Genomic DNA, 23,767 nt, shown 5'->3' with positions numbered 1-23,767 from the left:
AGGTCAGATGCAGAATCCCAGACATGGGGAAATTAAATGGTTCGATCAAAATGACAATGTGACAGATCACAATAAATCTAAACATAAATTCCTGCTCCCAGATATGGCTGTATCTTGTGACGACATGCTGTCTTTCAGGGATTACAAGCTCGGTCACACTACTCTCTCCTCCTCTCTGCTTCTTCTCTCTGACACACATGAATGCAAATGCACACATGCACATGCACACCCTCCAAATGCAAATCAAAGAACTTACAGGGTTTGACCCCCAAGTGTTAGAGAAACCTCTCCATAAGGCTCTATCTTTGGTTTAAATTTTCTGTTCATTTCCTTCTGGGCCTGAAAGACATAAGTTGATGACCCTAATTGCCATTTTACCCTCTCCCTTTCAGACATACCCAGGAAAAATCATTAGGAGGGGTGCTAGCTGTGCCAGTCTGAGGGCCAAAGATGCATGAGACTGCAGGCTGTGATGTCTACAGGTCTCTGAAGAAGAGCTGAGTCCACTTCTCAGGGACACCAGCCCATTCCATGGCTTCTCCCAACTCAAGGACATTCTTCTTCTGGTCATTTTCTTCTTCAGGATTTTCTTTTCTCTTTCATTTTATTAAAGCCAACCCAAACGCCAAAGAAATGCAGAGGGCCAGTTGTTTGAGTGTGGCAGCAGCTGGAACTATGGAAACCTGTCCATCTGGACTCAGTTCATTCCCCAACTGATACCCTCAGAGGAAAACATTGTATTCTGCCTAAGTTTCACTGGAGTGGAAAAAAGGAAAAATCCCAAAGCCTTTTGTTGCCCAGACCCAGCAAGAGATCAAGCTGGGGTCAGTGCTGCCCTTGAGGTTCATCAGAATTAGGCCAAACTGTGCAAGTAGGTTTCCAGATGAGGCCAGACAGGGTGAGATGGTGGCCACAGGGCCTGCCATGCCAACTCCCACGAGAGCTGTCATAACACACAGTTTCCAGGCAAGGCACACAGAAGACTAGTGCCACTTCCCTAGCCAACAACGACAGAACAAAGGCAAGGACTTGGGGCCACCGGACTGCCTACGCGTGGCACCGTGAGGAGCTAATACTCCAAACATCACACAAATTGGCATCTATGAGAAGTCAACAACTGTGCCTCTTTTGGCAACAACAATGCCAACGTATAAGAATGAATGCAGAGGCTCTGGCCACTGCAGAGAATTTGAGTACAGGAGCCCAGCCTCCCCAACTCAGAGACACTAGGCCTTTGCAGCCACCACCTCTCTGCCTGCCTCTGGGCAGGCCTCCAGTCCACTCACACCTCTACTTCCACCAGGCCCCTCCCAACCAGAGCCCCCACATATGTGACAGCAACTGAGGCAGAGTCTGGGGGGGTACCTCCTGGTCATTCACATCTTCCTCCACCAAGGGTAAGCTCAGAGCCACACAGCAGAGCATATTTCCATAGCATTCAAAGAGTGTTACGGTCCTTGGCACCAAATACTCATATCCTTTCATGAAACATTCAGGATATCACATTTTTCTTGATTACAGGGAAATCCAGGAATCGCAAAGCTCAAATGGGATCCAACCAGAGACTTTCCAGTGGTTTGTAACATTTTTCTTGTGGGATTATAACAGGGGAAAGGATGAAGAAAAAAATAATAAAACGTTCTGTTCTCAGGAATTTGATATTCTGTTATAATTACAAGGATATAAAAATCACAGGGCTTAACACTCCACAAAGGCTAACTGGTTCTCCAGAGAGCCAATATCATAGGCTGGGAAGCTGGGCCTGGTTTGGATGGAGGGGCATATAGAGACAGGGCTGGGAAGAGTGTGGAGGTAAATATTCTCCAGTAAATGCGCTGAGGTTGGAACTTGTGATCCCAACTGCCCCTTCGCTTCTCCTCTCTACCGCTGTGCCCTGACTCAGGTTAACAGTGCAAGTTCCTTGTCCCTGATGCCCAAGACAGTCTGTGGGAAGCCTGGTATCTGACATCCCCCTCCATCACAGTCCTCGCATCCCGTTTCCTTCCATCCCCGTCACAAATGTGACCTCAGGGTTCCACACCACGAGCTCTCTCTCTGCTTTGGTGTCAGTACCCAGAAGACCCTCTGGAGGCCAAACTGTGAAGCCAGCAAAGTTGTCTTCATGTACCTACACTTACACACATGTGCACACACATGCGCGTGCACACACACACACACACGTACGTGCATCCTAGCCCACAGCCCTAAGCCCACATCCTTAAACTGCCATCTCCACCACCCAGGCTTTTGATATCTTCTTCCTGTTATGTTCCCCAAATAAAGCCCACCTGGCCCTTTGTGCATCCACTCAGAGCTCAAGGGGCCCACTGGCTATTCTGATGACTAACTCATATGGGATGGAGGCAGGCTAGAGGATTCAGACTCCCTGACTCCCAATAAATTATGCATTCTGGCACCTGCGTCCCACTGGACACGTCGATGCTCCCACACCAGCTCCAGCTTGGCACGCCTCCTTGCAGAGCTAGATGCCTTTGCCCCCAGACCTAGTCAGCAACTGTCTCACTTTGCCAAACTCAATTCTGAGGAAGCTTTCTCTAGGAATGCCAATCACTCATGGCCCCTAAATCATTCTTCCAGATCTTGGCCAGTGCCCTCTGGGACCTGGCACCCTTAGAGATTTCTCTGGGGTGTCTCATAGCGTTTCCCACTGACTGTTCCCTCTTCCAGTCTCCTCAAGCTCAGGCTGCATTGCAGCAGCCTCATCCTTCCCAGGACTCAGCACCCCTGCCTGAGACTCCTTCTAGCCCCCTTGCCAGCTCCCCCGATACTCCTCTACCCTCTACATTTCCTCACCCACTGCTTGCCACATGTCTGCCTCTGAAGACAGAGTGCTACCTCCTTTACTCGGGTTGAGCCTTCCACTCCCATCCCCAATGCCACTGCCTACTGCCTTCTTCCCAATCTGCTCCCCTTTCTTGCGTTTTCAACCTCTAGTGTGCCAACAAATCCCTCCCCTCTCCTTTCATTCACAACCAAAATTCTTGAAAGAGTGGTCCCCATGTGCTGCCCCTACTTCACAACCACCACGCCTCAGCATTGCACAGTCGGGCTGGACAACAGTCATTCCAAACCCACTCCCCAGTGGGCTTCTTCCTCCCATCTTCCCTTCCCCTACTCCATTCAGCAATGACAGCCTCCTGGAAAGGATCTCCTGCTTCAATCCCTGGGACCCTGCAGTAGTCAGCCTCTCCCCCACCTCCCTGACTGCTCTGTCACTGTCTCCTCCATTTCACCCTCTTCCTGTCTGTCTTCAGCTCTCCATCGTTCCTTCTCTCTGCTCTCTCTCCCTAATGGCTCCATCTGCACCGCTTCGGATAGCACCTTCTTAGACAGAAGTCTAAGTCTGCATGCATGCTGGGCATCTTCTACAACCTCTCCCCTTCCCATCCAGATTACAGCACAGGGCTCCCTTGTCCTCTTTCTGTTGGTTATATCACTCTTTCCCTCTCTTGCCTGGATGGTGGTAGCAGCCTCAGAACTGCCCCTCTACCTGTAGCCTCGGCTCCCCTACCTCATCCTCTAGCCTGCTGCCTGGAAGAGCAGCTCTGAGTACACCCTCTCTCCACTCCTACACTTTAAATGTCCCTCCATTGCCTACCAAATGCCATGCAAACTCTTCAGGCCAATACGGAGTGTTCCACGTGTTACCCCCTTCCTGCCATTCCAACTGTCTCTCCCATTTTTCCCCCCTGCAAAACCTTGTTCCAGCCAAACTCAACTCACCACTCCTTTGAAATCCAATGCACATGCCTATCAACACATTACGGGCCATTCCACTCTTTCTGTTGGGAATGTGCCCCTCTCCTCTCCACCCCATTTTTGTCTATCCTTCAAGGTTTGGCTGAGTCACAACCTCCATATAACGCTTCCTCCATTTTTCCATCTTCTCATATCACCCTTCTTTAAATCTGTGAGCCTTTATCTTTATATCCTTGTAACATCAAGCATATTCTGCCTTTTATTACAGTTGTGGGCGTCTGTATGTCTAGGCATGTATCTTACCTCCTAGCAGAATAGATACTCCTTAAAGGAAGGGAGAGTTAAGGGCTTCAAGGGTACCTTCAAGGGCTGAAACCTTGAAGGTCCCCTTAATCCACAGATCCTATAAGCAAACTGCCTAGCAGACGGCAGATGCTCAATAACTTTTTGTTAATGACTAACCATTCCTATTTCAGAGAAAAGAAACTATTTAGAATTGTTTCATCACAACTGGCATGAGACATTCCATTTTCAGGGATTTTTCACAGTCAATTTATCCTAGAAAAGGCTTCTTATCTTCTGGTCTTTCAGACAGCTGGGCATAGGTCAAAATTTTTGCCTTTTAAATAATTTAAAAAACAGAGGCACAAGATCCTATTCATGGCAGACCAAATATGAGCTCTGAGTCACTGCCATTGACTTGGATGTGAAGCTCGGATCCCCAGGACGTCTCAGGCAGCCAGATACGGCAACAGAAGCTCCCACCTTGGAGAAACTCTGTGCAACATTCCAGCTCTGGACAGCGGCCCAGACCCACCTGTAAGCCAGGGCCAGTGTGGGGGTGTGAGGGCAGAGCCCACATGAGAGAAATTTACTAATAGTAGGTTGAAATAAATTAAGTGCACTGGCCTTCAAAGTGCAGTCTTCTGAGCGCCACACTCCTCCATGAGCCTGTGAGCTTTTTTACCTATACCCAGATCTCTGACTAACAGGTTCAGCCAAGGCATCAATGCGTGTGTTTGTTTCTTCCTCAGGTTAAAAGAGTTCAGCATGCTATGATAGAAATGCATCTGATGATATTATTACTTTCAGGTAAAATGATTACCAAGAAAATGCCCACCCCAAGATTGGAAAGAGGCTTCCAGCATCATTTAACTGGGGCATCGATGCACATCCAAGGGCCTACCACATGCTGCTGCTTCCCCTGGCTGTCTACCCTCTGCTCACTTCCTTCTCTCCTTCCTCCTTTCCCAGTTTGCTCCCCAGACTGTTTACCTTTCTTCTCACGTTTTTGCCTCCCTTGCCTAGACTTTAGATGTGCGAGGAGCAGGTGAGAGCCCTGGGAAGCTGCTTCCCTCCCCCAACAAGGCAGCTTTCAGGATGAAGGCAGAGATCCCTCATTAATCAGTCATGCCTGGGGCAGGGCAGGCAGCCCCTGGCCAGCACAGAGCCCACAGCAGCCTCCCCGCCCGCACAGTCCAGGGAAGACTCAGCCCAGCCACACATCGGGGGAGCCACCCTCTCCCACAGTCCTGAGGCTTATCAGGCCCACATCTCTAGCCACAGGCATGGGTGCTCCTGGACTAGACACACAGGCAGAGGGAGAGACAGAGACAGACTAAATAGCTTTGTCTTGCCAAACACCAATTTCCTGTTGAGTTACAAAGCCAGGTCAGCAATGAGGTGAAAGCTGAACTAGATGAAGAGACATTCTTTTATTTATTTATTTATTTTCAGAATAGAGGCATTATTAGTCACTCCTCATCAAAAGGCAGCTGACAGATTGTGAAACACCAATTAAAGTCAAGTTTCTGGTATAGGAACTGGGAGCCCAGAGTAAATACCAAACCCTCACTACTAACGTAATAGGATTTCCCAATACTGGATTCTCAGCTACACAGGATTCAAACTTGGGGCACTACACAAGTAAATGGACTCTTATGACTAAAAACTCACATTGCAGGGCCAGCAATTCCACTCCTAGGTAAACCCAAAATAACTAAAAATGGACTCAAATAGATACTTGAATGTTGGTGTTCATTGCAGCACTATTCACAATAGCCAAAAGATGGAAACCCAAGTGTCCATCAACAGAATGGATAAGCAAAATGTGGCATGTGCTTTCACTGAAATACTATTCAGCCATAAAAAGGAATGAAGTCCTGACACATGGTACAACATGGATGAACCTTGAAGACATTATGCTAAGACACTTTTCAAAAATGCTCGAGAGAGATCCAAGATGGCTGATCACTAGCAGCTCGGGATTGTAGCTCCCAGTGAAAGCACAAAGAACGAAAGGACGCCATACCTTCACATGAATTCTTGTTGCTCACGCAGCAGGAGATTCCTAGCGGAGAAGCCCCACGGGTCACCAGCGCGACTCTTGTGACCGGCGAGGCGGTTTTGCCGGCACCTCGGAGCGTCGGTTCTTGGTGCAGAATCAGAGAAGCACCGTCAATCTTAACGCCGCTGATTGAGTCGGCGCAGTGGGTTGCTCAGATTTCGGCGCTGAGAATCAATAAGTCGGACATCCACTCAGAAAACCAATCACAAAGACGGTAAATACAAAGACCACAGATGGATAAATTTATAACGGAGGGAAGAAAACAGCCAAAAAAGGCTGAGAATACCCAAGATCAGAACGCCTCTCCCTCAGCGAGGGATCACAGTTCCTCATCAGCAACGGAACAAGGCTTGATGGAGAACGAGTGTGTTCCAATTACAGAAGCAGGCTTCAAAATGTGGATAATGAGAAACTTCTGTGAATTAAAAGAACTTGTTTTAAACCAATCCAAAGAAACAAAGCACTTTGAAAAAAGATTTGACGAAATGTTAACAAGAATACACAATTTAGAGAGGAATATAAGTGAATTGATGGAGCTGAAAAACACAATACGAGAACTTCGTGAAGTATGCACAAGTTTTAACAGCCGAATTGATCAAGCAGAAGAAAGGATATCAGAGGTTGAAGACCAACTCAATGAAATAAAACAAGAAGACAAGATTAGAGAAAAAAGGATAAAAAGGAACGAGCAAAGTCTCCAAGAAATATGGGACTATGTGAAAAGACCTAATCTACGCTTGATAGGTGTACCTGAACGTGACGAAGAGAATGAATCCAAGCTGGAAAATACGCTTCAGGACATTATTCAGGAAAATTTCCCAACCTAGTAAGGCAGGATAATATTCAACTCCAGGTAATACAGAGAACACCACAGAGATATTCCTCAAGAAGAGCAACTCCAAGGCATATAATCGTCAGATTCACCAGGGTTGAAATGAAGGAGAAAATACTAAGGGCAGAGAGAAAGGTCAGGTTACCCACAAAGGGAAGCCTATCAGACTTACAGCAGATCTCTCAGCAGAAACCCTACAAGCCAGAAGAGAGTGGGGGCCAATATTCAATATCCTTAAAGAAAAGAACTTTCAACCCAGAATTTCACATCCAGCCAAACTAAGCTTCACAAGTGAAGGAAAAATAAAAGTTTTTTGTGAATAAACAAGCACTCAGAGATTTCATCACCACCAGGCCTGCTTTACAAGAGCTTCTGAAAGAACCACTACACATAGAAAGGAACAGGCCGGGCGCGGTGGCTCAAGCCTGTAATCCCAGCACTTTGGGAGGCCGAGGCGGGTGGATCACGAGGTCGAGAGTTCAAGACCATCCTGGTCGACATGGTGAAACCCCGTCTCTACTAAAAATACAAAAAATCAGCTGGGCATGGTGGCGTGTGCCTGTAATCCCAGCTACTCAGGAGGCTGAGGCAGGAGAATTGCCTGAACCCAGGAGGCGGAGGTTGCGGTGAGCCGAGATCGCGCCATTGCACTCCAGCCTGCAGCCTGGGTAACGAGAGCGAAACTCCGCCTCAAAAAAAAAAAAAAAAAAAAAAAAAAAAGGAACAAACAGTATCAGCCTTTCTAAAAAAGTATCAAAAAGAGCATCAATATAATGAAGAATTTACATCAACTAATGGGCAAAATAGCCAGCTAATATTAAGTGGCAGTATTAAACTCACATATATTATTATTATTAATTCTAAATTTAAATTGACTAAATCCCCCAGTCCAAAGACAGACAGGCAATTTGAATAAAAAACTAAAACCCATCAGTATGCTGCATCCAGACCCATCTCACATTCAAGGATACACAAAGACTCAAAACAAGGGATGGAGAAGGATTTACCAACCATACAGAGAGCTAAAATAAATAAATAAAAAGCAGAAGTTACAATTAAGCAACAAAGATCAAAAGAAGCAAAGAAGGACATTATATAATGATAAAAGGATCAATGCAACAACAAGAAGAGCTAAAGATCCTAAATATATACGCACCCAATACAGGAATACGTAGATCAGTACCACATCATATCAACTTAGAAGTTTAAACGAAATGTTGGTTGGCTCCTTGTTTGTTATTCGTTTCCCTCATTTTCTTTTATATCTCCATTATTAAGGACAATTATAGGCATACCCATATTTAGATTGCATTCTAGCCCAGGCAATAAAGCAATACCCCCATCCTCTCTCCCTCTTCCTCTTTCTCTTTCTTCCTCTTCTTTATTCTTTTTCTTATAAAAAATAAAAATAAAAATAAAATAAAAATAAAAAAGAAAATACTCTCACCAGAGTTTGAAGAGAGCCTGGCATATAATAAATACTCAATAAATATCTGTTGAGCCAGGCGCGGTGGCTCAAGCCTGTAATCCCAGCACTTTGGGAGGCCGAGGTGGGTGGATCATGAGGTCAAGAGATCGAGAGCATCCTGGTCAACTTGGTGAAACCCCGTCTCTAAAAAAAAAAAAAAAATGCTGAAACCGCTTTTTTGTGTAATTGAAAGAAAATGCTCAATCCCACTTCTAAATGACATCCAACTCCCTAACTCATTTCACACGCTTCCTTTTAACTCCATCATTTATCATGTAGATTGTCATGACCTATCTAGGTTTGAAATTTGTGAGATATGTTGCCAACAGTCAGACTACACAGAAAATTCCAACTGTAGAATTATTATTGCTATTGACCATGAGCGGTGGCTCATGTCTATAATCCCAGCACTTTGGGAGGCCAGGACGGGTGGATCGCAAGTTTAGAATATCAAGATCATCCTGGCCAACATGGTGAAACCCCGTCTCTACTAAAGATACAAAAATTAGCTGGGCGTGGTGGTAGGCGCCCATAATCCCAGCTACTTGGGAGGCTATGGCAGGAGAATCACTTGAGCCAGGGAGTCAGAAGTTGCAGTGAGCCAAGATCACGCCATTGCACTCCAGCCTGGCAATAGAGCAAAACTCCGACTCAAAAAAAAAAAAAAAAAAAAAAAAATTACTGCTATCAATAACGAATGAAAATCCACAGAGACAAAAGTAAATTCACAATTGCCAAGGACTGGAGAAAAAGGAGAATGAAAAGTGACTATCAACAGGTAACGGGTATTTTTTGGGGGGACGAAAATATTGGGGAACTAGGTAGACCACTGAATCGTACACATCAAAAGAGTAAATTTTACGGTACTTGAATTGTGTCTCAACCAAGCTACTATTTCAAAATAAATAAATAACCCATGAAGTCTGGAGAGCTCAGCTTCCAGGAATGGTCCCTGGGAATCATGGGAATCTCATTCAAGAATGGAGGTATCTATTTTCCAGGAAGGAGTGACTGAGAAAATATTTCAAGAATGGGTCGTGAAGCAAGGCCATGCCACAAAGGGGTCCCCTGAGAGACAAAGCGTACAGACCTAGGTGGTCTGTGAAGCTCTGTGAAAGGATCTGAAGAAGCAGGGAGGGCCCCGTGAGAAACCCTGGGCATAAGAAGAAGCTAGGAGACGAGGCGTGGTACCAAGACTACATGCGGCCGTCAAGTAAGAACAAGGATTCCAGCTCTGAGCTTCCGTAAAGCAAACTGAAGCCAGGTTCCAGAAGGTGAGGACAAGGTCGTTTTCCCAAGATAGATGGGTGGTGGGTTCCTCTTTCTATTCGTCCCCATGGAGAGAGATAGCAGGAAGAACACATGTTTTGAAAGTCCGACAGACCTGAATTTAATTCCCAGCCTCAACACTGTCTGGGTGGCTGTGGCTACATTGCTTAAGATGTTTGGTTCTCAGTTTTCTTATCTAAAAAACATAATTAAATGCCACGTGGTAGGACTGCTATAAGGATAAAACATATTAAGCACATGAAGCACCGGGAGCATTGCCTAACGTATGCTAGGCATTCAATAAATGGTTTCTCTTGCTCCATTTTAAAATTATAAAAAGGTAGATGTTACACTTCAATACAGCTTTTTTCTTTAGATAAAAATTAAAACATATATGGCTCCGCAGATCACAGGACCAGAGCTGGGGGTAGAGCAAGGTGCAAAGAAATGCAAAAGTTTCCCAGCATACATTTTGATGACAGGATTATTTTTGATTTGGGAAACTAAAGGCTATTCCTGTCACTTAAACTATAATGTGAAAGCCCTTTCCTATTTTGATCAGTGTCTCAAGGAGCTGTACAGAACTGTCCCCTCTACCGCCAAACCTGCAGCACTTCTGCTATGAAAAATAAGTTAAGTTTATTTTCCAAGCCCAAAGTTTACTTTTGAAGCAAAGTTTTCTTTTCCATCCTGTCCTTCTGTACTGGGAAGTTGTGTTTAGGTCTGGGTAATTCATGTTCAAAAGTGAGGAGACACTGGTTTTCCCAGGTGGTGTCCTTCCTGCCCTCAGTGGCCCTATTTTCAGATATTCAGGCCATCAAAGGACTTCCAGCCAGCATGGCTTTGGACTTGAGGTCAAAGGCAGGCAGCCACGTGTGATGACAGTCAGGGGACGGCAGCATGGCAGATGGACGGCTGCCGGGCATCGGGAACCCTGCATCCCCAGGTCCTCACCCTCAGCTTGGAAACAGCAGCAGTGCACATGGCTCCAGTGTCCTGGGAGCCTACTGGAGACAGGGTCCTAGACTCTCTGGAGGGCAAAACACCAGGCCCACCTCGTCCAGCGGCTCACTTCCCCATGGATTATCCTGGTATCAGGCAGACCACCTCCGACTCTCATTTCTCTGTGTTTTACATTTTCACCTTTAAAATACTGAATAATGTCAGCCCTCCAATAATATCTCCAAAGTTGTTTGAAATGTTACTTTGAAATGCTGTGAATGTTACTTCACCGCGTTGCTTTTCCAAACTCTGGTGTTCTGCTCTCTGATGGGGGGAATAAGAATAGCTGATGTTTGAAAAGTGATATACGCTCATTCTCCCATTTGGATCCTCACAGCTGCCCTACGAAGTGAATTGGCTAAGGATTATTATCTCCATTTTACAGATTTTAAACTTGATTTCCTTCTGAACTCTGAGAGACAGAGATCAAGTCAAAGAATGTAACCCAAGACCCAAGTCATTTCTCTAGCCTACAGCTTTATTTACTCTTTAGCTATTTACTTTGTTACTTTTGCTAATGTCTTTGAAAGGTTTTAGCCCAACATAGATTATTTTGGAAGAAAAAAAGTAATATAAATGACTGAACATGACACAATGGTTATAAAGTAAATAGAGCTTAATTGAGTAATCAAGTCAACATTTCTGCCCACAGGCAATATGGAGAAGAACATTCATTTACTGTCTAGATTTTGGCTTGGTTCTCTAAAGGAGAGGAGACAAGATTATTTTATTTTCCTTTTAGCTAGGTTCAAGCGGGCAACACCAAGTGTAGCCGAGTGTATTAAAAGAAACCCCTGTTGGCAAATTGGCAGCTTGAATATTTCATGAAATTATCACAACACAACACTATGTTCTGAAATGGTGGCTTCCTCCAGGGAACTCAAAGGCCACATCTCTAAGCATGAGCCTGGCACATGCCTCTGTCTCCAAGACAGACCAAGTCAGCCTCAGAGCCCTTCCAGTTTCTCAGAGATGACTTGAAAGAGTATCAAACAAGTCAGCCAATGAACACTCCAAGGAAGACGGGAATGTCAGAGGCAGGTCCTAGTGATTCTCTTCCATGGGCTCAATCTACCTACCACCACTGCCAGGAATGTCTTCTGGGAATGTCTCCCGGGAGTAGGCCAGGGGTCCCAGGAGACCAAGCCTGACATGGGAGCAGAAAGACGCCCTTGTTCGCCCAGCTCAGGTGGAGTCTGTGGCAGCCCATCTCATGATGGTCTCTTACCCTGGAGCTGATCTGCGTGTCCATACTCTGGCTACTGGTAATGCCAGCTGGCCCGTGAAGAATCCTAACAGCTCACCAGGGAAGTCCCACAGCACAGCCTGGCTTCCCATCCCCATCCCACTCTCCCAAAGGGGCTGAAACAAGCCTAGATTGGGGCCGAGAGGAAGTGAGCAAATAAAAAAGGCTTAGAGGCAGATCTGTTTGCAGACAAAATCGTGATCTGAATTTTGCAGGAGTTTCTTGTGGACATGTATGAACTTCTTGTAGTCTAAGAAATTATTTTTAAACCTTCCCAGTGATAGATTTCCCCCACCCCACCCTTCCAACTCTGTTCCTAAATCTAACATCGCAGAAATTATTTTAAGGCAGTACAAAGGTGGAGGCAGAAGGAGGAAGAATAGAGAGGTTGAGAGATCTACCAAGCAAAATTTAGCCAAAAGCACTAACAATGCTCTCTCAGGAAGCCAGCACCAAGTGCCTTTATCCTCCTGTGCAAAGGCAGGAGGATAAAGAGACTGAAGACCTTGTATTTCGTTACATCCCTGCCTCAGTGACCCTTTAGGGGCCTCCGTTTTCTCAATTGGAAATGAGGTTTGTCTCTCTAAGGTTCCTTTACCCATAAAATGTCCTGATCCTAGGAAGTAGATTCCCAAAGAGACATTACATTAATTCTGTTTGACAAACCCTTTAAAGAACAAAAGCCTCGCCCCCTGCCCCCTATACACACAGAATAGAGCACAAGAAGCTCATTTTAAAGTGAATGTGTTATGGAGAGAACCGTTTTGTGGTGCTTTGGGGAGGAGAGGGACTGAGAAGCTTGGGTTTCTTGCCAGTTAACCCCTGCTTCCCTCACCCTCTGCTTAAGCCGGATGAACACTGCCTCTAGTTCCCTCGGCTTCCCGGCAGGAAGGGTCTATTTTCAACCTCTGATTCCTGAGCTCCAGGTCCAAACTTCTCTCCTACAGTCCCTACAATCCCCACTTAAATTTAGTTCAGCTCCACAAAAAGCAGCTGACTACCCCAATGACCCGGCTCCCCAAGGCCTCCCAGGCACCCTAATGGGTTGGGTCTCCTCTGGCTTCCCCTCATCTTCTGCACCTCAGTTCTCGGAAGCTCCAGCCATCTCAGAGCTCTGCTTTTCTGTGGGGTCATCCTGGGCTCCCGATCTCCCAGCTGGGGTCCTGCCCACACGGTACACTCACCTAGCACCGAAGCGAGGTTCTCCAGGGACCCACAGGTCCCGCCTAAATTCGGCAGGGGAAAGGGGGCAGTAGAGCATGGGTCTACTTCCCTTCTTGCCATGATAAACAGCTGCCTCAGGTGTTCCTCAACTATAGAAGCCGAGAAGCTCTGCCCACATGCTCCAGGCACACGTCTACAGGGGCTCAGGAAAGCCTGGTCTTGAGCAAATGAGCACCCCATCTGGGAATTAAAACACAGAAAAGAGCTCCTCTGGAGCACCAGGTGTAGGTTCAAATGATGGCATTCATTGTTTCAGCCTTCCGGTTTGCTTTTTCTGCAGAGGGTTCAGTTAAGTCTACACACCCGGCTTGGAAACGGCACCGAAAAACATTCCATTCCATTTTCCTCGAGGGATCCTGTCACTTTTACTTGTTTTACGGGGTATCTAACCTTGAGGTACACGTAAACAGGTGTTTACTGAATTATTTTAACAATGACAGGCACGCTCAGAGTGTTATTTCATTATCAGAATGTTTAGCACTTATGTTGCTAAATATTTAGCACCTGATATTCTGCAAAACAATTCCTCCTGCCTTTTTTTTAACCAATCTCCGTTCTCCTCCACAGTGCCCAGCATTAACCTAGGCAACTGTGAGGGTGGAATCTAGAAACAGACTGAATCAGTGTGAATACTTTGTCAGTTAAGACTGTTAAGTCTCCAGGTGTTTCCCAAACAGTCTATCAGCTTTCCGCAGTCCACACTGGAGTACAAGATTGTTGGCTGAATTTGAATGCTGAGCACTAATTTCAGGGTCACGGCAAGGAAGGGGTGAGATGACGCCGGCTGACCTGTACCTCCTACAGAACAAACAGCTGCTGTATCAGGCGGGAGGGATTACTGTAAAAGGAAGAAAGTGCTGCCAGCCACTCACCCCTTCTTAACACAGTGCCAAGGGCTCCTCAGACCTCATGGAACTTGCCACACAACTAAGAAAACCGGGTGAAGAAAGCAACAGAAAAGCAAATGCCAGGCCCTGGAAAACATCACTGGAAATTAGAACAAATCTCAGTGACTGCCTAACCTGGGTCTCCTGAGCTTTTCTGCCATTACCCAGCAGGAGACCCAGGCAGACTCATAAACGGAAATCAGCTGTGAAGTGCACCCAGTCATTTTTGTGTTCTTCTCCCTATTAAAGTTAGGAAAATGTCTTCCTGCCTTTGAGCTGACAAGCTTTGTGACGGCACAAGTTCACGTTCCCAGATCCCACGCTTCAGGTCACCCCATGCTCCACTGGGCTTGGGCACCACTGAGCCCTCTGGTTACTAAGCCATCTGTGAAAAATCAGGGAGAAAATTAACATACGGTCATACCAAGTTCAGCGAATCACCCAAAAGGCTCCCTCCAAGGCTCGGCGGGATGCTGTCTGTGCTGGAGGTAAACAGAGGTCTGTGGGAAGAGCCTGCGATGGACAGGGTGGTCTCCAAAGGGGTTTTCATCACTACAGGGTGGAGAGGTCACTGTGGGACCTGGGTCCCTCAGCGATGCCACGACGGCCTCTGGTATATGCGGTGGCATGGAGACACACTGGTCTTTTGGGTTACCTGTGCTGGGGCAGGTGTGGGATGATGAAAGCAGCACAACCCCAACAGGTCATAAGCTCCAAACTCCGCTTACACCTTTCATCATCCGCCGGCCCCCAAACCCCTTTCCTGACTCCTAAGCCCTGTGGCGCCACCTACTGGAAGAGGCAGAAGTCACATCCACTGCAGGTCTGGCCAGGTCGCATTCATTCATTCATTCACACAGGCATTTATCTATCTGTTCAGCCTTGCATCAAGGCCCTGTGCTAGGAAGCGGAGATCCAAAGATTAGCAGGGCCTTGAACTCTCTATTCAGTATGCTCCTTGCGTCCCTTTGGTATGTCTTACAGAAGAATCCAACTCAAGCAGTCTTAGTGGAAGAAAAAATTGAAAAGTCCTGTCATCGCCAAGACTGAGAATGGTCCTGGTGGGCTAATGGCTCATCATTTCATTTGCAAAGTACTGTGCCTGTAGCATCTCCCTGTTCAGAACAAGTCTCCCTTTACGATGAGGAAGAAATGTTCAAACAGTCTTAGGCGACTGCATTATCAATACTCTTCTCTCAACATGCCAGGTCCCTGAAGGGCATTAGCCTCTTGTGTAATCTATTTAAAATAGCTTCTCCTTATTCCATGTGTGTGTACACACACACACTTAAGTACTGTTAGCATGTATTCTACGGAAATAATGAAAATTGACTCTTTTTAATATATTCTATTATGTCACATTCTAACACACTGAAAAGTGCCTGAGCAATGGTGGGAATGATATGCTGAACTCCAGAAGCCCCTTTTCTCCAGTTTTCTCCATGCAGGATTGAGAAAAAGCAAAGCTAATGCCATGGCTTTCTTTAACCTGCTCAAGCTGATGTGCGAGCAACATTATTCTCTGACCATGTGTAAAGAAAGTTAACTGTGATCATTATTATTATTACCTTATTACAGCGATTCTTATTCTGCTGTATCGCTTAGTAGTTAAAAGAAAAGCACAGTGTGTCTTGCACTCCGAGAACACATGTTTCTCCCCTCTGCCTTGTCTCTAGCAGATAAGGGACATTCTGGTGTTTTATTTGTTCAATGGTTGACTATTAAGATACTCATTTGCTAGCTGGAGCCTGCAATGGAAAATCAGCCCAGAAAAGTGGGAAGCTGTCACAGGACCAAAGCAGACAGGGCACCAGAGGTGAGGCAGGGCTTGAGAGTGCCACCCCTGCCTGAAATCCAGGGTCAGAGGCTGGTACTCCCATGAACTTCCAGGATGTTCCGAGGCACTGACTTCCAGTTCCCAGTTCAACCCTCAAAACACACACACGCGCGCACACACACACACACACACACACACTCCACAGAAAAGATGCGGGAACAGGGACTGGTGCATTCCGTGTCTTGGGGCATGTCGGGAAGAGAGGAATGCACAGCTCCAGCCACTGGCAACTTTTTTGGTTCTCAACTCTTTGGTTCATCACCATTACTGATGTTCTGAGGCAATCCTAGACTCCTCTTCTGTCTCCTCAAATTCTAACCCCTATAATGGCTCACCCACCCCCCTTTAGTGATTAGCCACAGCAACCTCTTCCTTGTCCATATTGAAGCTCTTCTAGGTCTGCCCTTCCTGCCTCCACCACCCTCCTCCTCTCTCCTCTCCCAAAAACCTGGGCAATGCCAACCAACTAAAGAAGAGAGGAGGGAGAATGGAGGGGGACAGGGATCTAGGTGCTCTTCCACCTGGGAACCGCATCTAGAAATGGAGGCAAAACTGCTCCTGTGAATTATATAATCACTGCAGCTTCAAGGGAGAGAACTGGAATTCAGGTTGCCATAGTATTTTTTGGCATGTTGCTGGAAAGGTAGAGCTCCCGGCCACTGGCTCCCTTGCCCCCTTCCCCTCTACCTTTCTCAAGAACCTCTCTAGGGTTGGCACTCCTACTTTTAATGTCTGCTCCCAGCACACAGTGGGGCGGGGGGTGGGTGCATTATCAGAAGCAAAGGCTCAAAAAAAAAAAATCAACCAGAGTAAGGAAATGGGCTCAGAAAGGGTTTATCCCGCGCTAAAAGGAGACCTTGTAAACTATTTAAGATTAACATCCTATGACTAATCATTATTATTACCACAGTACATTGCCATTAACAGTGGCATTTAGGGCAATACTACAGAGCTCTCCTCTTCAATGCTGCTTAGACTGAGGAGGTGAGTAAAGCACACAGTCTCAGAACCTGGAGGGGAGTCATCCATCCCCACTCTTCAGAAATACCACTCTCTTTTGTGTCTCCCTCCCTCCCTCCTAATCCATCCACTACCCCATCAGCTACAGAAGGGAGAGAGGATCAGGTGAGGGATGGGGACACCAGTAGAGAAATCCAAACATGGACGTTGCCATTGTGACCCCAAAGCCCTGGCTCACCCTAGAACCCATGACCCTTGACAAGATTCTCTCTTTCAAAGAAGGCCAAAATCCCCATGCTGCCACCCATGCTGGAAAGCAGAGAAGATTGGCCCGGAAATCAGTCTCAGGATAGATGGAGACCAGGCAGGCTGGCTGGCAGCTTCTGGCTCTGAAGAGTGAAGGCCCTGTCCACAAAAGGTGGAGCTGGGGGCAAACAGAGGGAAAAGGCTGGACAAAGAGACTTGGAGACAACTCCTTCCACCAGGCTGGTCTTCAGAGGATCGCTTGGAAGAACCCAGGGAAGGAACAGAGACCAGCAGTGACAGACAGGCTTTCAGGGGAAGAGAAGAGGAAGGGTGCAAACAGGGAGGCTCTGGGAACTGGGAGAGAAGAGGGAGAGACTACACCCAAAGAGACAGAGAGCAGTGGCGAGAAGAAAAAGATGTCATGCCTGGAGGTTCCCAGATACCCCCCACCTCTCAAAAAAAAGCATTAAATGCTGAGCAACGTCAAAGAAAATAACTTGTTAATATGGGGGGAGAGCGGTGAGGAAGAAAGTTTCCAGGAAGTGGGGAGTTACCTGACTGCCTTTCACCATCACAGGGGGAGCTGGTGACACTTGCGGCCAAGGATGGAGATGCTCGGAAAACACTGGGCAATAGTATGGAGCCGCGTGAGCCAGGCACACCCTTTCATGATCTCCTTCAAACACGAAACAGCAAAGCCCACACACCGCCCGGCTCCTCGCCGCTTCCATCCTCAGGTGCTAGCCCACATGTGGGTGCGAATGAGCACACACGCGGCGTGGGCGCGCTCGGGGTCAACGGCAGTGGAGAGGTGGGTGGGTGTAGGTGAGCCGCGGAGGAGGGAGGAAGAGAGGAAGAGGGGGACCGACGGAGGGGGAGCGAGAGGGGCGCGCTGGGGCTCACATCTGCACTGCCGCCCCCACCCGCCACCTGGAGAGCGCTGCCCGGGAAGCGCCTGGACGAGAGTGGACGCCCAGCAGCGCTAGGGCGCCCCGGGGGCGGCCAGGGGCGCGGGGCTCCGCCGGCGCGGGGTGCGCGCGCGCGCGCTCCCAGCCGCGCCCCGAGCCGGGCCAGGGACCCGGGGCCGCTGTGCTCCCCGGCGCCGGCGTCCCCTGGCCCCTCGCATGGCTGGCCGAGCAGTCGGGCTCTCTAGTCGAACGCGAGAAAGCGAGACGGCGGCAGCCACTTGGGGAACTTTTCCCCCCTCGCCTGGAATTTCATAGGAAACACATGCTCTGGAGAAGCCGGGGCCCGGAGGGGGAGGGGCGGGAATTTTCCGCTCCGTCTAGCGCGGCGGTTCGGGCCCCGGTCCCGCTGGGCTCCCGGGAGCTCTGGCGAGGCGGAGGCGCCCCTCGCGGACGCGTCCCCGGGCCACTCCGCAGGGACTGGCCCCGGGGCCGCGGGGAGCGCGGGGAAAGCAGGAACCCGGTGGAGAAGGCGGGGAGCCCCGGCGAGGCGGCGGGGTTCAGGCTTACCTTGGTGGTTTTCCTCTGGAATGTACATCCTCGTATTCTCATTGACCATGGACCAAAAATGGTTTTAAAAGGAGGAGCAGCCACGAAGAGGAAGAAATGTGAAAACACCCCCCAGCGGGTCTGGATTAATCCCTCCTCCAAGGCCGGCGGCTTTCGTGCAAGATTCGAGGAAGCCGTGGTCTGCAGTGTTTCTTCTTCCCTGCCGACGATTACCTGATTCCCATTATGGCACCAAACCCCAAAAACTGCTCCTTTCCACTACTGCCTCCTCGAGTGAAATTGTAATGCATCCTCAGTACATCCGGGCCCCTTCCAAGAATTGAGCACCGCACCTCTGGCGGCTACACCATTTGAAAAAATAAATCGGGAGAGGCAGGGCGAGGAGAGGCAGGGCGAGAAGAGGCGGAAAGGAGGGGCGGGGGGCGCGCGGGGCCCGCCTGGGCCGGCAGGGGCCGAAGCGCCTCTGCCCACTACCGGCTAGTCCTCCCGAGGCCCCTGCCCGGCTCTCTGCTGTCAAAGGCAGCCGGCAACTCCTGGGCGCGGAGGCAGGAAGAGCCGCCGCCGCCGCTCCGGGCCCGCCGCGCCGCGCCGAGCGCTGCTCTGGCAGGAGCTGTTTCTGCAGAGGCAGCGAGAGGGAGACACCGGGCGCGCGAGAGCGCCGCGCTCACTCCCCCCGGCCCAGCCCCGCCGCGCCCGCGCCCGCCCCTGCCCGCGCCGCCCGCCCGCCCGGCGCGCCGGAGGCAGACGCGCTGAACGCTTCCAGATGTGGCGGCGGCGGCGCGCAGGCAGCCGGGCGCACAGCGCTGGGCGCACGGCGGCGGACTGGAGCCCGAAGTTGGGCCCCCTGTCCGCGCCCGCGGCAGCGCCGCCCGAGCGAGCCCTCGGCCCGCATGACGTCAAGGGGAGCGGGCCCCGGCCGCCGGCGGGCGAGGGGCGTCGTGAGGAGCCCCCAGGGAGTCCGGGGCGCGCGAGGAACCGGGGCGCCCGCAGCGGTGGCCGCGGTGGCCGCGGCGCGGACACACCCCCTCGCGCCCCCCGCGCCGGCCTGCAGCCCCCCGCCCGCGTTCTCCTCTCCTCCGCTGCGGCGGCGCGTCCCTGCTGGGCTGGCCACGCCGGGAAGGCCTCTGTGAGCGGAATTCCAAGGAGGAGGAATACAATTTGCCCAACTACCAGAGTCTCGTTTCGGATCGGGCCACTGAACAAAACGGCAAAATGAGCCGTGATTCCGTGATTCTGTTTGATCAATTATAATCAGAGCGGCTGTAGATGTGACAGATAGGGGAGGGGAGGGGAAGCGGGAGGGGCAGCGAGGCGGAGCCTGGTAGGCGAGGCAGCGGTGCCCAGATGTCTGAACAGATTCCCAGACCCAGGTTTGCTAATTCCTTGGAGGCAGCCGAGCACGTGTTCTACTAGGATATCCTTACCTACTTCTCTTAATTATTTCTGCAACTCCAGCAGGAATCTATCCAGCACCTCTCCTTCCTTCCCGGAGAAGCAAGCACTTCCCTCCATCACTCCCTGCAGCTACGGCAAGTTCCATGGCACCCCCTGCGGGACCGGGCTCCCCTCCAGTGGGGCTTCGCGATCCCTTTCGGGGGGCCTACAACTCCCTCTTGGGGAAAACCCCTACCTGCCTGCCGTGAGACCTCCTTGTTTCCACAGACATTCCCATTCCCTGGGTGACCAACCCATTCCCGTGGCTTTCTGCAGCTGTCTATATAAATGTCTGTCTCCAGCCCAGACCTCTCTCCTGAATTCCAGACTACAGCCGACTCCATCTAACAGATATCTCAAGCCTAATATATCCAAACACTGGATTCCTGATCTCTTCAAAGCCTGCTCCTCACACAGCCTTCTCCATCGCAGTTGAGACAACCCTGTACTTCTAGTTGCTCAGATCAAAATCCAGGAGTCACTCTCGACTCCTTTATCTCATCATTCCATGTCTAGTCCATCAGGACATCCTGTTGGCACTAGCTTCAGGTGAATTCAGAACCTGACCACTCCTCAGTTCCTCGACTGCACTGCCAGGAACTGAGCCAGCATCCTTCACCCAGGCTTCTCCCGCGGCTGACCCCCCTGGTCTACCTTCCCTCTCCCCTCCTTTGGTATTACAACAATACAATTACTCAGTTCAACAGATCGGCGTAAACCTAAAACATCACAGCACAGCACTCCTCTGCTCAAAATCCTCCAAGGTGACCCATTTCACTTAGTAAAAGCCATGGTCCTTGGGGTAAGCTACAGAAATGGCCAAGTACAACTTCTCTTATACCATCTCCTACTGCTGTCCCTCTCACTCTGGATACAGTAGCCTCCTGGCTGGGCCCCAGACATTCCAAGAATAACCCCCCAGCACACACGCACATTTTAAGCTCTTTGCTCTAGCTGTTCCCACTGCCTGGAACACAAACTCCCTCACCTCCTTCAAGTCTTTCTGCAAATCTCATGTGCTCAATGAGGCTCACCTGGACCTCATCCTGATTCAGTACTGACGGACGGACCCCCCACAGTACTCCCAATCTCCCCTTACTCTTTTATTGAATCCCTGCCTAACATGTTACATGGTTTACTTATTCATTAACCGTATTATTGTCTGTATCCCCCCACTAAAATATAACCCCATGAAGGCAGGTGTCTCATCTATTTTGTTCACCAGTGCCTAGAGCAATGTCTGGCAGATAGTAAGTATATAATATGTGTTGAGTGAAAGAATGAGTACCCGAGATGGTTTCAGGAGTGTTGGAATTCCCCCTATCAAAATGCCTCCCTCTGTCCCTTGGTTGATACCCGAAACCTTACCACTCCTGTTTCCTTCCTTTGTCCAGTGGTTTTCGCCCCAGTTTAAAATGCAAGTGCTCCTGGGAGAGGTATTAAACTTTAACAGTCATTTTCATTCTGATGTGAATGGCGATCTCAATTTTGTTGGTTACAAGAGAAATCGGGCCTCTTTGACATTCTGGTGTGTTTGTACTCAATTTTCAATGTAATAGAGAAAATTAGAAATGACACAAATTCAAATATTTCCCATTTACTTTAGGATGCATTATAGGCCTGTGTTTCAGAGGCTGCTGTAGCTGATAATTTGTTTAAATGAATAGTAAAATTGCTTTGCATCCCCTTTACACACAAGTGCAGAAATAATAATAATAGCTAACACTATTGAGTGCTCTGTGCCAGGTACTGTGATAGGCATCTTACAGGCATTATCTTATTTAATCCTCATTGCAACCCAATAAGCTCTGTGTTATTGTCATTATTATCCCCATTTTATAGATATGGAAACTGAGACTTCGAGACTTAAATTATAATGTCCGGAGACTTCGAGGCTTAAATTATAACATCCAGGGTCACCCAATTGACAAACTATGGAGGCTGGACTTAGCCCAGGCGTATCTGACACCAAACTCAGGCTCCTCTATTATCTTATTCCTTCTTCTGAGGGGTTAACTGTGGGTGAGCTGGTGTGCGCAGGACTTCAGAGAGATGAACAGTGTGAAATGATTGCAAAATATGCTGCAGATAATTCACAAAGAGCCAAGTCACTGGGAACAGAGTGTATGTGTGTTAGGGGGTCACGTGCAGGATTTATAGCCTAGCTTTTCTCAAGGTAGGCACTGTATAAATCCAGCAAGTAAATATTACCTTTATGCTTCTTTAGTTTCATTTTTCACTTCTCTTTTCAGCTGTGAAATGTGTTCTTTCCTTTCCAGAAAAAGGTATTTCCTAAATATTTGGTCTTGCAGTATAGGCCCATGACCCAGCTTTTAACTTTGGAACACAGCCCTGGGTGTGCTCTTTCGAGGTAACAAATTCTCAGCGTGACAAAGGGAGACCATTGCGAATTCTGATTTGGAGATTTGGGAGGTGGTGGGAGCAGAGGAGGAAGTCTGTCATTGAATGATTTGATTCTCCAGCTAAAGAATCTCCCATAGGTGTTCATGTGTGCCCTCTTTGTACATAGAATTATGCTTATATTTGCAGGAGCCTTTTCTCTCCTCTTCCTTACCACATTTTAGGTGTCTTCAAGAAGAGAACTGTGTTCATTCTTTGAGCAGAACATAATGCCTTGTACATATGGACACTTGATTTGTGTTGAGTGCATGATTCACTCTGGAAAAGATTTTTAAATGTGACCACAGATATTTTCTTTGAAAGCAATTAAGAGTGCACTGAATTTGTTAATTATAGTGTATTTGTAAGAGTGAAAACCTGGAAATGAACTAAATATTCAACAAAAATGTTGGTTAAATAATAACACTGAGAGATTATTCCAAGTGTCTCACATATATAAAGTCATTTGCTCTCCAACAACCCTGTGAAGGAATTGCTTTTATCCTCATTTTACAGGTGAGGAAACCAAAGCACAGAAAGGTTTACTCACTTGCCCATGTTTTCACAGCCAGTTAATGTGGAAAGACCTGGGATTTGAACCGTAGAAGTTTTCAGAATTTATGCTCTTAAGTGCCATATAGATGAACTAGAGTACATTTATACAGTGAAATCCTACATAGACGTGAACAATATTACGGAAGAGTATTAGTAACGTGGAAAAGGATGATTTACACTAAAAAAAAACAAGTCACAAAAATATTACAGGCAATATGATTTCATTTTCCTTTTAAAATCATGTTTACATTTGAACTAGGAAAAAGACTAAATAGGGTTCACGTCAAAATGTTGACAATATCCTCAAGCCGTGGTATGTGGAAAAAAAATGTTGACAGTAGCTTCCTTTGGGAGGTGGGATTACATGTAAATGTTTCTTCTTCTTCCCTATCTGACCCAAGACTTGGAAAGCCAGGTTGCCAAGCAGGCTCTTCCTCTTCCCTAGGCACACACACTTCTTGACACAGAACCCTCCCCCAACGACCCCACTAATAAATCTCTTCAAAATAACTCTCCCATCAAGGGTGCAAGGTGTCCCTTCTATTATCTCCCTCTGCCCACCGCAGCAGCCACTCCACACTAAATGCTGCTACCCACCTGCAAAAATTACCTGTCCGCTGTTTCTAACCCAAACGCATTGCATGTCCTCATTGCAATCCAAGCTGCCTGGTTGAAGTGTCGGCCACTCTGTGTTGATGGTAGAGAGCTAGGAGCACCAAGATGATGGGTAAATCTTAACAGTGACCTTTCGGGAAAATGTTTCATCCTGCTTCTAATCCATCTGATTCCCTGTATATAAGCGTGGGCATTTCAAACAAGGTAAAAGTGATTAGCAAGCCACAGTAGGAAGAGGGGAGTCAGAAAG

The 23,767-nt window shown here is 48.2% G+C and overlaps 1 protein-coding gene across 46 annotated transcripts in view; it reads right to left on the bottom strand.

Moving 5' to 3' along the window:
• The window catches only part of CACNA1C (calcium voltage-gated channel subunit alpha1 C), a 709,163-nt gene that overhangs the window by 608,278 nt on the left and 77,118 nt on the right, over nucleotides 1–23,767 (bottom strand). For 16 of the 46 annotated variants that reach the window (XM_074403354.1, XM_039461732.2, XM_039461733.2 and 13 more), the window contains exon 1: nucleotides 18,514–19,157. The exons of 29 other annotated variants lie outside the window; for them this stretch is intronic. In XM_074403354.1, the coding sequence (XP_074259455.1) occupies nucleotides 18,514–18,562 (49 nt within the window). In that variant the 5' untranslated portion in view covers nucleotides 18,563–19,157. Of the gene's footprint in view, nucleotides 1–17,592; nucleotides 17,894–18,513; nucleotides 19,158–23,767 lie in introns of those variants that run through there. One more of the 46 variants, XM_074403366.1, reaches the window with a different exon arrangement.

This window comes from Saimiri boliviensis, chromosome 7 (genome assembly GCF_048565385.1).
Source record: "Saimiri boliviensis isolate mSaiBol1 chromosome 7, mSaiBol1.pri, whole genome shotgun sequence".
Classification (NCBI taxonomy): Eukaryota; Metazoa; Chordata; class Mammalia; order Primates; family Cebidae; genus Saimiri; species Saimiri boliviensis.
The sequence above is the reverse complement of the archived record's forward strand: the minus strand, read 5'-3'. Positions and strand labels throughout refer to the sequence as shown.